The sequence below is a fragment of the Bison bison genome, unplaced genomic scaffold (assembly GCF_000754665.1).
Source record: "Bison bison bison isolate TAMUID 2011002044 unplaced genomic scaffold, Bison_UMD1.0 scf7180017864480, whole genome shotgun sequence".
Lineage (NCBI taxonomy): Eukaryota > Metazoa > Chordata > Mammalia > Artiodactyla > Bovidae > Bison > Bison bison.
The window spans coordinates 3,498,709-3,514,503 of record NW_011495040.1 but is presented as its reverse complement, the minus strand read 5'-3'; the positions used below and the strand labels follow the sequence as shown (position 1 = coordinate 3,514,503).

The 15,795-nt window shown below is 39.6% G+C and overlaps 1 protein-coding gene across 5 annotated transcripts in view; it reads left to right on the top strand.

The window, feature by feature from the left end:
* The window catches only part of KRCC1 (lysine-rich coiled-coil 1), a 29,893-nt gene extending 19,071 nt beyond the window's left edge, over positions 1 to 10,822 (top strand). For 2 of the 5 annotated variants that reach the window (XM_010862236.1, XM_010862235.1), the window contains 2 exons: positions 5,547 to 5,653; positions 9,472 to 10,822. In XM_010862236.1, coding sequence (XP_010860538.1) covers positions 5,649 to 5,653; positions 9,472 to 10,264 — 798 coding nt within the window. In that variant the 5' untranslated portion in view covers positions 5,547 to 5,648 and the 3' untranslated portion in view covers positions 10,265 to 10,822. Of the gene's footprint in view, positions 1 to 5,546; positions 5,654 to 6,452; positions 6,566 to 7,496; positions 7,537 to 7,571; positions 7,693 to 9,471 lie in introns of those variants that run through there. The other 3 variants (XM_010862238.1, XR_827242.1, XM_010862237.1) reach the window with 3 other exon arrangements.
* Positions 10,823 to 15,795: the final 4,973 nt, after the last annotated feature.

Below are 15,795 nucleotides of genomic sequence, written 5' to 3'. Positions count from 1 at the left end.
TACTAAGAAATCAATAGAAACAAAACCACAGCAAACAGTTCTTTCTTATCTGGCTTTTTAAAAGAAAAGAAAATTAGACTCATTTTCAGAATGAAGAGCATTTCTAACTGCTTATTGAATCTAACCCATTTACATAGCAATTATCTGAAGTGTTCCTTTGTTTTTTTGCAGAGATTCGAGACAAATGACAGAAAATCAAGCTAATAAGCCCTTATATTTATTCAGAAACCATTTAGAGCCCCTCCCATTAACCAGGTTCTTATGTTAGGACATGATCATTCTTACTGACCTATTCACATTTACTGACCTTTTGGAAGGACTGGCACGTATTTGATGACATTCTAATTCAGAATGGGCCCAAGTAAAACTAATTTCTTAGTTGATCTAGTCAAGGTCCTTGAGCTAGCTAGCCATAGATTACTTACAATGATTGATATTCAAAACATTTGTGTGTGCTCAGTCACTCGGTCATGTCCAACTCTTTGTGACCCCATGGATTGTAGCCCACCAGGCTCTTCTGTTCATGAAATTTTCCAGGGAAGAATACTTGAGTGGGTTGCCATTTCCATCTCCAGGGGGTCTTCCCAACCCACGAGTCGAGTCCAGGTCTCCTGCACTGCAGGTGGATTCTTTACCAAAGGCTTAGTTTGAGTAAAGACAGGAAATTTCCCTGATCATCTAATGATTAGGAATCAGTGCTTTTCCTGCTGGGGCCTAGGTTAGGGAACTAAGATCCTGCAAGCTGTACAGCACAACCAAAATAAATGGACATAAATTTTATATTACATTTGTAACCAATAATCCCAATTAATGATTTTATTAATTCCTTTATGTTTTGTCATTGGAAATGTGCCATAGCAAATCCTGTTACTTGTGTGATTTTATTAGTGTAAAATAACTATAAGTCATCCAGTTCTATGGCAAACTCATAGGTCACATACTAATCTCATTTCCTGAAAAGGCAAGGTTAATAACTAACTCAGTTAAGAGTGAGTATTCATAATACTAGAAAGTATACACTGCATCTCTCAAAACTTCTTAGATGGAATTTGACCCTCTGGTAAAAAGGAATAAAGCAGCATACTTTGGTTAAGAGAACGGAATCAGTTACCTAGTCTCCTAAAACAGCGGTCCCCCAAACAGTCCCCAACTGTTTTGGCACCAGAGACCGGTTCCGTGGAAGACAATTTTTACACAGACTGGGGGATGCAAGCGATGATCAGCTGTAAATACAGATGAAGCTTTGCTTGGTTGCAGGCCACTTACCTTCCACTTTGCAGCCCTGTTCCTAAGAGGCCGTGACAGTTAACTGTCCGTGGCCCAGGGGTTGGGAACCCCTTTCCTGATACAGGCTGTGCTCTAGTCTTCCCTCAGGTTATAATGGTTTTAAAAGATTGCCAACCTCAAGAGCCAGGAGCAAGACAGGGATGTCTATTCTCGCCAGTTCTTTTTAGTATTGTCCTGGATGTCCTAACCAGTATAGTCAGGAAAGGGAAAAAAGGTTTACAGATTGGAGAGGAATAAATCATACTGTCTTTGTTTGCTGATACTAATGATCTGATCATCTATGGGCTCTGTGGTGGCTCAGTGGTAAAGAATCTGCCTGCAGTGCTGGAGAATAAAGTTCAGTCCCTGGGTTGGGAAGATAACCTGGAGAAGGAAGAGGCAACCCACTCCAGTGTGAAATTTCATGGACAGAGGAGCCTGGCAGTTCACAGTCCACAGGGTCACAAAAGAATCAGACACGGCTTAGCAACTCAACAACAACAAATAATCATCTATGTAGAAAATCCCAAGGAATTTTGGAAAAGCTACTAGAATAAGTGAGTTTAGCAAAGACACAAAGTACAAGGTTAATATACAAAACCAATACTATCTGTAAATGTTAGAAACAAGCAATTAGACATTGAGATTTTTTAAAAATACTATTAACTATTGCATAAAAACCAAAATACTTCTGGATAACTTTAACAAAGTACAGTGAATGGTACATAACATTGCTGAGAGAAGATGCAAATGGTGGGGAAAATGTCCTTTAATGCTTCTTAGTGAACTCCATGTAAAAATGTAGTACTGTGTCATTAATTTGATATATTTAAAAAAGAGTTTATTAAAGGGAAACTAATTACACCTAAAACTTGCCAAATTAACATTCTAATTTTGCTCAAACATTTTTTCTTCAGTGATTAAAGATATTTAATAAGTATTTTTTAAAACTTAGTTTTAATGTCATGTTACAACACAAATCGGGTAGTGTCCTGTGGGCATGAAAATTTTTAGTAAATTTTTCACTCAGATTGAGTTGATTTACTCATCAACCTATTAAACCTATTGTGGCATATTAAAAACATATATAATGCAAAAGTTAAATTCAGGTTTTGCAATTTCTAAAAGGGTGATTGTATGCTTGCTTAGTGGTGTCCAACTCTGTGACCCGATGGACTGTAGCCTCCCAGAGTCCTCTGTCCATGGAATTCTCCTGAAGCCATTCCCTTCTTCAGGAGATCTTCCCGACCCAGGGATCAAACCTGGTCTCCTGCATTGCAGGCAGATTCTTTACCATCTGAGCTGCCAGGGAAGCCCCTGAAAGGATGATTGGGGTGTAACAAATTTTCTGACAAGATTAGAATTAGGAACAGTGGAGTGGTTCTTAGTATTTTATTAAATACTAAACCTTTTTAGACAGTTTTGAATTGCAAGTAATTCATACTTTTCATTTTTCATATTTAACTCAGTAGTTAACATGCAATGTTTTTATTACTTTAGCTTTTGCAATGGCTTTACCTATTATTACTGAAATAAGACCAACCCTTGTACAGATATTGAATAGCAAGGTGCATAGTTTCATTTCTCGAAATAAAAGATTACATTTTCTTTCTATTTGCACTATATCTTTCCTGGAAGTGAATGGCATTGTGGATAGTCATCTATAACTAGACTTGTACAAATCGGAACATCAAGTTTTCAGAATTTTGCTAGATTTTTTACAAAAATTAACCCTAATCTGAGAAAAATACTCCAAATGAGTTTCAGAAGAAACAAACTATTTCTTGCTTGAGACCTAATACCAACTTGTAAATAGATTGGATGTTTCTGCTTGACATTCCATTCTTTTAGACGTCAAAGTACATATAGCAAACATTAACACAGGACATAAACTGAAACCTTATAAGAGTTGGTTTAAAATCAGCAATCAGAAAAGATAGTAAGAATCAAGTTGAAATTTGACTTTTCATTTAAAAAAAAAAGGTCCTTCTGAAACATGAGTTAGCTTGAAATGCAAAGAATTAGGTACTCCTGTCAGGCACTCCTGACCTGTATAGCCATAATCTTTTCTTCATTTGGCTTTCTGTAGTTACTGGAATGGGCTTTTAGATGGCTTAGTGGGTGAAGAATCTGTCTGCAACGCAGGAGACGGGAGAGACACAGGTTCCATCCTTAGTCTGGGAAGACCCCTGGAGGAGGGCATGGCTACCCACTCCAGTATTCTTGGCTGGAGAGTCCCATGAACAAAGAAGCCTAGCGGGCTACAGTCCTTAGGGTCCCAAACAGTCAGACACGACAAGCAACTGAGCACACAGTTACTGGAATAATTGGTTGGAAAAACATTTCAGTTAAATGGATGAAATCCCAAATGACAATAAAAACAGCCCAGTTGTACAGCATTTACTATGTGCCAATACTCTTCTAAGTACTTTACATTTGTTAATTTCCTTAAGATCCACAATACCTGAAAAACTTGACCAAGCCTATATAATAAGTGCCAGAACTGACTCTAGAGTCCCTATGTCTAGCTCCTAGAAGCAGTGAGAAAATTAACCTTGTGTGGCAAGCAGTAGTTCTGCATAGGTTGGCTTAAGCTATGTTAGGTGGATGATCTTCCTGGAAACAAAGCCAACATTTAAAGATCCAGTGTAGGGACTTCCCTAAAGTTCAGTGGTTAAGACTGCTTCTGCTGCAGGGGGCACACAGGTGGGTTCCATCCCTGGTCGGGGAACTAAGATCCCACTTGTTGCTTGGCCAAATATCTGTGTGTGTGTATATATATATATGGTGGCTCAGACGGTAAACAATCTGCCTGCAATGGAGGAGACCTGGGTTCAGTCACTGGGTCTGAGAGATCCCCTGGAGAAGGGAATGGTAACCCACTCCAGTATTCTTGCCTGGATAATTCCACAGACAGAGGAGCCTGTCAGGCTACAGTCCATGGAATCACAAAGAGTCAGACACGACTGAGTGACTAACACACAGTTACGTATCCAGTTTAACAAATTACAGTAGAATGTTTTTTCCAAAACATTCATTTTAGATCTTTAAGCGCCTCTCATACACTTTACTGAGGTTTACTTTACTTATAGTAAACAGCACTCATTAAAAGTGTACAATGAGTTTTTGGCAGGTATTTGACATGAAACCACTTTCATAAACAAAATGCCATGTATTTCCACCAGCTTGAACACTTTTCTCCTCCTCCTTTACAATTTATCCCTCCCTCCATCCTTGTGCCTGGCAACCACTAATCTGCTTTCTATCGCTACAGATTAATTTGTGTTTCTAGAACTTTTATAAGTAGACTCAGTAGGTACTCATGCTTTTACTCAGCATGATTATTTTGTGATTCATCCATGTTGTATGTATTGCTATTTTGTTCCTTTTCGCCGCTGAATAATTCTGTTGTATGGATATACCACACTTTTCTTACCCATTCCCCTGCTGATCGAGTTGCTTCTGATTTTGGCTATAAGAAATAAAGCTGCTATGAGTATTCATGTACATGGACATGTTTTCATGTCTCTTGGGCAAATACATAGGAGTGAAATGACTGGATCCTATAGTAGGTGTTTAACTTTTAAAGAAATTGTCAAAACTGTGTACCATTTTAGATTATAACTAGTATTGTAGCAAATGCCAAGATTAAAAGAATCTGAATTTTAAGATTGTCAGAGATGAGAGTGGTGGCCTAAACCTTTACCAGGATAAAGTGTAAAGTCCTACATTTAGAAAAGTAAATCAATTACATTAAGTCCCAGATGGGAGAAGTCAGCCAACATGGGGAGAGAGATACCGCTGGGATTTTAACAATTACAAAGATCAAAAATCAGAAACATGTCTGCTCTAAGACACGAAGTACTAAGGCTGGATGCCCGCCCCAAATCATTTCCCTCAAGTCCAGAGTCCTACTGTAATGTGCCCCAGTAACTTCTCCTTCAGAGAAGAAGTATTTTCTGAACTAAAAAATACATCATTGTTGTTGTTCAGTCGCTAAGTCATATCCAACTCTTTGTGACCCCATGAACTGCAACACGCCAGGCTTCCCTGCTCTTCACTGTCTCCTGGAGTTTGCTCAAGCTCATATGCAATATCAGAGGCTTACTAAATGTTTTCATACTGAAATTGCCATTCCAATGAGCAAAAAGCTATTACTTTAGCCTTGTAAGCAGTCTTAACTTGAGAAGTTAAGATTTGATATGGTATATGAAATGATACAGGGTTGAAAATTGAAAATATTATCGTAAATGTCTTACCTGCCCTTATTTTATTCATAGATACCACGTTGAGTGAGCAAAGACTGAACATTTTACAGATACCTTTTGTAGAAGGCTTATAAGAACTAGTGCCATAATTTGAATCATAATGGATTTCACATTATGAGGTAGGTTGAAAATAAAGGACATCTCAATTATTAGCGTTATTTATACTGAAGCATTATACATATTATACATAATTTATACTGAATTATTTATATATGTTATACTAATACTTTGATTTGAAAGCAAGCGAAAGTATAACACTCTTAGTTCAGACTAAATATAGTAAAATTCCTGAGTAAATAAACTAAAACTCACAAGTGCTATTTTCAAATTCAGAGGTGTAAATTTTGGATCACTTTCTCTAAAATAAACAATATTATTTATTTTTCAAGGGTAAAATACACACTGGGCTTCCCTCTTGGCTCAAACAGTAAGAATCCACCTGCAATGCAGGAGATCTGGGTTCAATCCCTGGATTGGGACGATCCCTTGGAGGAGGGCATGGCAACCCACTCCAATATTCTTGCCTGGAGAATCCCCATGGACAGAGGAGCCTAGCAGGCTCCAATCCATGGGGTTGCACACTGAATGATTAAGCACAGCACAAAACACATACTCAAAAAGTTGGCTTTACTTTCAGATTTACAGGAAGCAAAATAAGAAATTGAAGATGCATTTTGTGAGTTTTCAGATGATTGATTTATGTTGATGTAATTCTAAACTTTGAATTATTTAATCATTATAACAAGATTGTGCTTGCAATATTGTAGAGCAGTTAACCTTCGATAACTTCAAACTTCAAACCTCAAAGCAAGTTTAACTTTTTTTGGAAAAAAGAAAAGATTGCTTGGTTTCAGGTAAAGGGAAGTAGAATATTGGGCAACAATAGATTTTTAAAATCTCTGCTGTCATGGTTTTTAGCTCCTCGGTTGTTGCACAGTCTCGCTATTTGGAGAAAGTTCATGCTAAAAAACGGAACTAATTAATGAGTGAATATGATCAGATTTCTCCACCAAGGTCTCAGTCTGATAAGGGTAAGGTTCAGTTCACCTCTTCATTGATCTCTGCACCATCTGTGATCTTTTGGGGTTGTCTTCAAGTTTCATCCATGGTATACCATTTTGTAGTACCTCATTCCTTTATATTCCTGAATGACATTCCATTGTGTGAATTGCCACATTGTGTTTATCCATTCATCAGCTAATGAACATTGATTGTTTCTAATTTTAGCTGTCAGTAATAGTGCTGCTGTGAACATTTTTGTACAAATTTTTGTGTCGACATAGATTTTCATTTCTCTTGGGTATATATTTAGGAGTGAAATTGCTAGGGTTATGTGGTGACTCTGTGTTTGACATTTTGAAGAACTGCCAAACTGTTTTCCAAAATTGCTGTACCATTTTACATTCCCACCAAGAATGAATGAAGTCTCCAGTTTTTCCTCTTCTTTGCCAGCACATTATTTATTATCTATCTTTTTAATTATAGCCATCCTGTGAGTATGAAGTAAAATCTTTTTCTTATAAAACATTTTTAAATATAAAAATAGAGAAAACAGTATTATGACACCTTCTGTACTTATCATCCAGTTTTGACAATTATCAACATCTTTTTAATTTTATTAGTGACTTTTTAAAAGTAGCTTTATTGAGGTATAGTTGAGGTATGTACAGGAAACTGTACATATTCCAGGTATATAATTTGATAGGTTTGAAACATATATATTGATGAAATGATCACCATAGTTAAGACAGTAAACATATCCATGCCCCCAGAAATGCCCCTTATAATGCTGTGCTGAGTTGCTCAGTCATGTCCAACTCTGTGGAACCCCATGGACTGTAGCCAGCCAGGCTCCCCTGTCCATGAGGATTCTCCAGGCAAGAATACTGGAGTGGGTTGTCTTGCCCTCCTCCAGAGGATCTTCCCAACCTGGGGATCAAACACAGGTCTCCCGCATTACAGGTGGATTCTTTACTGTCTGAGCCACCAGGGAAGCCCAAGAATACCAGCATGGGTTGCCATTCCCTTCTCCATTAGATCTTCCTGACGCAGGAATGGAACCAGGGTCTCCAGCATTGAAGGCGGATCCTTTACCAGCTGAGCTCCCTCCTACTTTTTCCTGACTACTTTTTCCCAGGCAACCACTGTATTGCTATAGGTTAGTTTTCCTTTTTCAAGAGCTTTATGTACATGGAATCGTGTATTATGTACTATTTTCTCAGGCTTTTTTGAGTCAGCTTGATTATTTTGAGATTCATCCATTTCGTCAAGTGTATCAATAGTCTGATCCTTTTTATCATTGATTCCATTATATGGATATACCACTGTTTGATTTATGCATTTATCTGTTGATCAATATTTGGGTTTTTTTTTCCTTTCTGGGGCTATTACACATAAAACTGCTGTGAATATTCAAGTATAAGTCTTTATGTGGATATATACTTCCTTCTCTTTAGGATAAATATCTAGGAGTGGAATAACTAGATCATATGGTAGGTGTATGTCTAACTTCCTTAGAAACTACCAGACTATTTTCCAAGTAGTCGTACCATTTTATATCCTACCAGCAACATTTGAGAATTCCAGTTGTTCTATATCCTCACCAATCTCTTTAATTTCAGTCATTCTAGTGAGTGCATGATGGTATTGCTTTGTGGTTTTAATTAACGTCTACTTGATGATGAATCATACTGAGCATCTTTCATGTGTTTACTGTCCATTTGTGTATATTCTTTTCTGAAATGTCTGGTCAAATTTTTTTGCCCCTGTTTAATAATATGTTACATTTTGCTCTAGTCAGAATTTTTCTACTATTTAAGTTGAATAGGAACTAAATTTTCTGGCTCACCAAATTAGGCTTCATTTAGACTTCCTTTTTAATCTCAAATTGCCAGTAAAACTAGCTGATCATTGGTGACTCTAGATTGCTGTCAGACTTGTTTCTGTTAAAGGAAGGAACTGCATGGGTTATACTGCCTCATAATTTTTGGAAATAAAGCATATCACCAAAAATATTATCTTCTCATACTAAGTACATTTTCTGCTATATTTGTAATGCAGGATTTGAGGTGGGGACAGAAAGAGAAATAGTAGTTGTACTGCCCCATCCCCCAAAAAGCAAGCAAACAAAGATTAGCATATCGGCTTGAAATTTCTTCTGAAACTTTTCTCTACATAAATCCCTACCCACTCTGAGCTTTCACCTCCATTTCCCGCTTAGCCCTCCCACCAGCTCTTTAATAGAGAACAAACCAGAAGGCATTCTAGAATGTCTTTTTCACCAATCAGAAGTAACAGAATGAAATCCAATTCCTTAGGCAGAAGATACAGAACTCTGTTCCCTCATCTTTTCTCATGCCCTATACCTACGAGTAGTTTTGTCTCAGCTGGATTTCTAATTTCCAGCATTCCAAAACCATTTTATAATTTTATTGTTAAGTCTTACAATACTGTTATCTGGTGAGTATGTATGTTTATTTTATTTTGAGTGAACAAAAGATTTTTAAAATTACCTCTCTATGGTTTGTTACTTTTCTTAGACAACAGTGTTCAAGAATCTGAATTTTAGAAATTATTTGAGCACTCAGATCAGGCCACTCACCATGGATGTGTAAGTCCTTCTATCCATATATCCCTACAAAGCTTTACATTTTTAGCCCTACAAAAGAATTATACATGTCAGCTCCTTTCTGCCTCCTTCATCTCACTTCTGAGAAGGATAAAATTACTTGTGAGTGGCATAGGCAATATTTGACTTCCTTATGCTCCTTTTTGGCATATAATATCATGATATTTAACTTTTATACCAAAGTAGATTTTAATTTTGGGATGGGAAAGGGGCTTCTTTATTTTGTCTTTTGAGATTCTTCAAGAGTAAAGGAAATATTCAGAATTAAATAATCTAGTAAGAATTTTCTCCCATCTTTTCTACCCACAGAGAATCCCTTGTCAAGCTAATGAAGCATTCAAAGAAGACATATGACTCTTTTCAAGATGAACTTGAAGATTATATCAAAGTGCAGAAAGCCAGAGGCTTAGAGCCAAAGACTTGTTTCAGGAAGATGAGAGAGGATTATTTGGAAACCTATGGGTACAAAGAAGAGGTTGACTCTAGACCCAGGTGTAGAATGTTTGAACAAAGACTCCCATATGGAACCGTCCAAACCTACCCAAGATCATGCAGTATTTCACAAAGAGTGGAAAAGCAGTTACCTCAGTGGCTACCAGCTCATGACACCAGGCTGACACTAGACTCCCTGAGCTACTCTCAGTTCACCAGGGACTGTTTCTCAGGAAAACCTGTACCCCCGAACCTTAGTCAGCACGAGTCTAACTGTAGCTCATACAGTGTAGAATCTGGAGTTTACAGGCACCTCTCCTCAGAAAATAATACCAGTGCCCATCAGGCTAGTTATAAACACATACATCAGAAGAGGAAAAGGCACACAGAGGAAGGCAGAGAAAAGCCAGAGGAGGAGCGGCCCAAGCATAAGAGGAAAAAAGCTTGTGAGGAAATAGATTTAGACAAATACAAGAGCATCCAAACAAGCAAAACGGAGGCAGAAACAGTCAGAGTCAGTACAGAAAAGCTTAAGAACCGGAAGGAGAAAAAAAGCCGAGATGTAGCCTCTAAGAAAGAGGAACGTAAGCGCAGAAAAGAGAAAAAGGAACAAGGCCAAGAAAGGACAGAGGAGGAAATGCTTTGGGACCAGTCTATCCTTGGATTTTGAAGCTCTTGCATTGGTTCCCCCAGGGTTAAACTAATAGCTGAGAAGCTTGGCTTTACAGTGTTCATGTTCAAATCCCTCTTCTCACATGAGCAGGTACAAAGGCTAAAAGAACAGGAAACAGAGTACGCTTGCTATCCAACATGCAAATATTTTTCCTCATTTTCTAAAATCATTACTACATTTTTCTTATACATAATGTAATTTCCCTTAACAAGAGTGGCTCTGCTTTTATTCATCTGGTTGCTGTGATGATGGAAGTATTTTTCCCTTGGGAGGTCATTTATATTTAAGTAGGATTAATAGGCTTAACAGAATCTATTTCTTGATTGGGTTTTAGTTTGAGGTGGGTATTTTTATATTCATTAGTTTTCTCTGTGAAGCAATTTAGATATTTTTCCTCCGTTAGATCTAACTTGCAGTATATTTTCTAGATTGAAAGGTGGAAAATGACATACATTATAATAAGCTTAAGTTACATACAGTTTTTAAAAAGAGTCTTGATACAAAATCAGTTTATATTCTGGAAATGTTTATAATATAATAAAAATCTAATTTCTACTTTTTTGTTTGTTTTGTTTTGTGTCATTGATCTGTTCCTATTCGATGAATATTTTCTTCTGGAAGAGCAATAGCCAAGTAAATTTAAACCCACTTTTTGGATAGAAATCTGTGAATGGCCACAGTTTTTCCAAATAGTTGAAATTGGGGGATTAAATGGCATTATTCTTTCCTGACCAGTATTTTCTGTTCTGATAATCCCCTTTTTTATGATAAACATATCAAGTATTCAAGCACTGCTCTTTTGTTGTAGAGAGTAGTGACCTGGAAATCTGAATCCCAGAATTCTAGTCTCAGCTATGCCTTCAAGTTGTTATGTGACTTTGGGAAAGTCTCTCAACTTTATTTTCCTCACTATTAAATATAACTAGAAGCACTGGCCTCTAAAATGCCTTGGATAACAAGATGCCGCCATGATATGAAAACTCTTTGCATTCTACAATGTTGTGCATATATATTATAATATTAACTTTAACCTTATTTTGCTAATGTGATTTTTTATTTTATATTTTATTATATATTCCCTTGGGGCTTTCTGGTGGCTCAGACAGTAAAGAATCTGCCTGCAGTACAAGAGACCCAGTTTCAATCCCTGTATTGGGAAGACCGCCCTGGAGAAGGGAATGGCAACCCCCTCTAGTATTCTTGCCTGGGGAATTCCAAGGACAGAGGAGCGCAGCAGGCTACAATACATGAGGTCACAACGAGGCACAACTGAGCGACTAAGCGCACACACACACACATATTCCCTTCACCTGCTCAACCCTCTGCATGTAATCAGTCTCCCCACCCTTGCTAGGCCACTGCCTTACTCAGCCCTGAACCCTCTCTGGGTCCCCACCTTGCCTAGCCTCCTACCTCAGTGGGCCTCAAATAGCAAAGAAGAAAGGAAGGAAGTGGAGGAGGGAGAGGGCATAGGTGACCCATTTTATTTTAAACTAATGACTGCAACCTCCAGTCCATCAGGTTCCCCTAGTAAATTTCCCACCCTCAGAGATGTCTTTTATACTCTCCGCTCTCTCCTCAAACCTTCTCCTCCCTGGTGCCTCCCATACAGGCCCCCTTTCTCTCAGCTGATGGATCACAAGTACTTTTTTAAAAAAGAAAAAAGGTCAGAGAGCTAGCTGAGCAACCCAGTCTATGATAATGTGTTTAAAGCAACCCAAATTGACAGAGATGGTGACCTCTAAATTTCTGTTTCTAGACTAGATTTCTCCCTGAGTTGTGGACTCATAACCAACTGCATTTGTTGCTATTTCCAAGTAGAACACCAAAAGAGCACACACTTCTCAGCAATCATTCTTCCCTCAGTCTTCCCCCATCTCCACAAATAATACCACCATCTTAATTGTTCAAGCCAAAAAATCACTAAAATCACACTTAACTCTCTTCTACATCAGAGCCATCAGTGATTCTTCATGGTTTTACCTCCAAATTATCTCTCCTATTGTCCACTTCTATCTTCACTGCCACCACCCTGACCCAAACTAACCCGGGTATTGTTTTGGGTTTATTTGAACCAAACAGGATTAACAGGTCTGCTGCTGCTGCTGCTGCTAAGTCACTTCAGTCGTGTCCGACTCTGTGCAACCCAGTGGACGGCAGCCCACCAGGCTCCCCTGTCCCTGGGGTTCTCCAGGCAAGAACACTGGAGTGGGTTGCCATTTCCTTCTCCAATGCATGAAAGTGAAAAGTGAAAGTGAAGTCGCTCAGTCGTGTCCGACCCTCAGTGACCCCATGGACTGCAGCCTTCCAGGCTCCTCTGTCCATGGGACTCTCCAGGCAAGAGTTAACAGGTCTGAGAAGAGCTGAAAACTGGGAAAAGTCATCACAGGCTTTGAGTTAATGAGTATAAAACCAGCAACAGGTGTATCAAGAGATCAAATAGTGTCATGGCCATCTAGCACTGTGGACTTCAGAAATGCCCAGCAAATATTTCCTTCCAGAAAGACAAAATCTTACCTGAAAAGAAAACTGCTAGGTTGAAAAACCAAATTGGGCAGGGAGGTAGCACTGGGGGTAAGGGAAAGAAAAGGTTCCAAGAGTAGGGAGCAGGGGAAGGTGCCAGATAAAGAACTCAGAAAATTCTGCAACAGCAAAATACAACATCTGAGGTGAGAATACCACCTTGCCAGGCAAGCCCCACTGGCCTGTAAGAAACAACAGAAAACTTTTCTGAACCAAGCTCCACTCCGAATGGCAGAGAAATAACCATATCTTGAGTCCTTCACTGTAACAAGAGAAATCCCTCGAGCCATGAAGCTGGAAAATGTACCCAGGGCATTCCTTCTCCACAGAAATGTCCTCACAGTAGTCCAGGTCAACACACTCCATTTAAACTTTGGAAAGGAGGAGGAGAATATGATCTAGCCATACAGAGTGTTACGAGAGAAAAATGAACTAAAATACTTTGACAAGAAGACACCAAAAAAAAAAATGCAAACACAAAGCAGATTAAAAACTCCAATACTTCAAACAAGGCTGAAAGAGATTAAGAAAACAGTTAAAACTTTAAGAAAAGTTAGAATGGACTTCCCTGGAGGTCCAGTGGCTAAGACTCCCTGCTCATGATGCAGGGAGCCTGGGTTCAATCCCAGGGCAGGGAACTATCCCCACATGCCACAATTAAGACCCTGCACAGTCAAATTCCATGGGGTCACAAAGAGTCGGATACGACTGAGCAACTTCGCTTTCACTTTTCACAGTCAAATTAGTTTTTTTAAAAAAGAAAAAGCAAAAAGGGCACAAAACAGAAAAAGAACTCTGGAATAAAATGGCCAATTATGCAACTGAAAAAGACAGTAGTCAATTCCAAGAAAACTAAAATATAATGCAGTAATGAAAAAGTAATTCTAATTTTTAGTCAAAAATATTCATTGAGCATTCACTGAGTATCAAATTAGAGCCAGACATGGTTACTAAATAATGACCTTGACAGATAATAGGGGGGAAAAAATAGTAAAAGAAAACAAAATCAAATCATTAAAAGGAACACAAGAGAGTATAGGCACCATAGAAAGAACAGGGTAGGAAGGAGAATAATGAAGATATTCCAACAAAAGTAAATTTACACCTTGCAAGAAGGTGATAAAAGATGAGCAAAGACGATCCAAAGCAGGGGACTTCCCTGGTTGTCCAGCGGTTAAGAATCTTCCTTCCCAACCAGGAGATGTGGGCTCCATCCTTGGTTAGGCAACGAAGACCCACATGCCTCAATTGACCCCTCACACACACCCCCAGCAATGGATGCAGGGGCACTCAGCGACTTAGCTGACTCCTCTGGGAGCATAGTGTACGGCCCTCTGCAGACAAAAAACAAGCCAAAGGAAAGGACAGCCCTCAAAGGCAGGGTGGACGTCCAAATCAAACCAACATACCACAGATGGCCTGGAGAACAGAGTCCCTAATGACAAGGGACTCCAAATGGTCTCCAGGTCCTGGCAAATACTGAACATCCTTGTATACCTCATGCCCACAGCTACCACAAAGGGAGCTGCAATACTCCCGCCATTTTCCTTGGAAGAGAATGAAGAAAGCTGAGGCTCTGAGAAATGGGTTTGTCCAGGGCTACTCTGGAACCCAGTCGTCTCTCCTTCCAGGACTGAGGTTTGAAACACTCCACCCCCCTTTTAGGGAGCTGGAATCCAGGAGAAGCCTACTGGGTGGGGTTGGGGGCACGCGGTACATAGGTGCTGTCTTCTGGAGGGGCCAAGGGTAAGGAACTGCGTTTACCATAGATCTTGAAGGGAAGGAGGGAGCCCCAGCCTTAGGGCATAAGAGAGAATATGCAGGTGACGGTGGGCACAGGCCTCACTTGAAAAATGAGGTTATTGTCCTGGTCTGATAGGAAAGGGAGTAATGAGCGATTTCTAGGCAGAAAAGGAGGGCGTTGAAATGGATGATCTCAAAGGTTCCCCTCCATCTGGGAGAATGGAGCTCAGCAGCAGGCTCTGCCGCAAGGTGACCTCATCTTTCATCTGGAGCGGCCTGAACCCAGCACCTGTGAGCTCCTGCCCAGGCCTGCTTGTCTTGCTCTCCCAGGTCTCCCCACCAGACTTCACTCCATTTCACTTTCTGCCCAAGGTTTCTGGCGAGGTGGGAGCAGGAAGTGAGCCTGAACAACGCCCCTCAGCTGGGCGCAGCCCCGCAGCCTTGTTTTCATTGTGTTGCTGTCTTCCTGCCGGATGCAGGGTGCTACAAGACCACCTCCTCCTCCATCACTAATTCATGTCAGCTACATCCCAGGCAGGCACACTGCCTTCTGATGAGTGATGAGGAGTCTGGTGTGCTATAGTTCATGGGGTCGCAAACAGTCAGACACAACCGAGCAAATAACACACACACCACACTGCTTTGTATAATGTAACATTAAGTGGAGTTTTGAGGTTAAGAGAGAGATGGGCATACCAGACCACCTGACCTGCCTCTTGAGAAACCTGTAAAAAGGTCAGGAAGCAACAGTTAGAACTGGACATGGAACAACAGACTGGTTCCAAATAGGAAAAGGAGTATGTCAAGGCTGTATATTGTCACCCTGATTATTTAACTTATATGCAGAGTACATCATGAGAAATGCTGGGCTGGAAGAAGCATAAGCTGGAATCAAAATTGCCAGGAGAAATATCAATAACCTCAGGCATGCAGATGATACCACCCTTATGGTAGAAAGTGAAGAAGAACTAAAGAGCCTCTTGATGAAAGTGAAAGAGGAGAGTGAAAAAGTTGGCTTAAAGCTCAACATTCAGAAAACTAAGATCATGGCATCCTGTCCCATCACTTCATGGGAAATAGATGGGGAAACAGTGGAAACAGTGTCAGACTTAATATTTCTGGGCTCCAAAATCACTGCAGATGGTGATTGCAGCCATGAAATTAAAAGACGCTTACTCCGTGGAAGGAAAGTTATGACCAAACTAGATAGCATATTCAAAAGCAGAGCCATTACTTTGCCAACAAAGGTCTGTCTAGTTAAG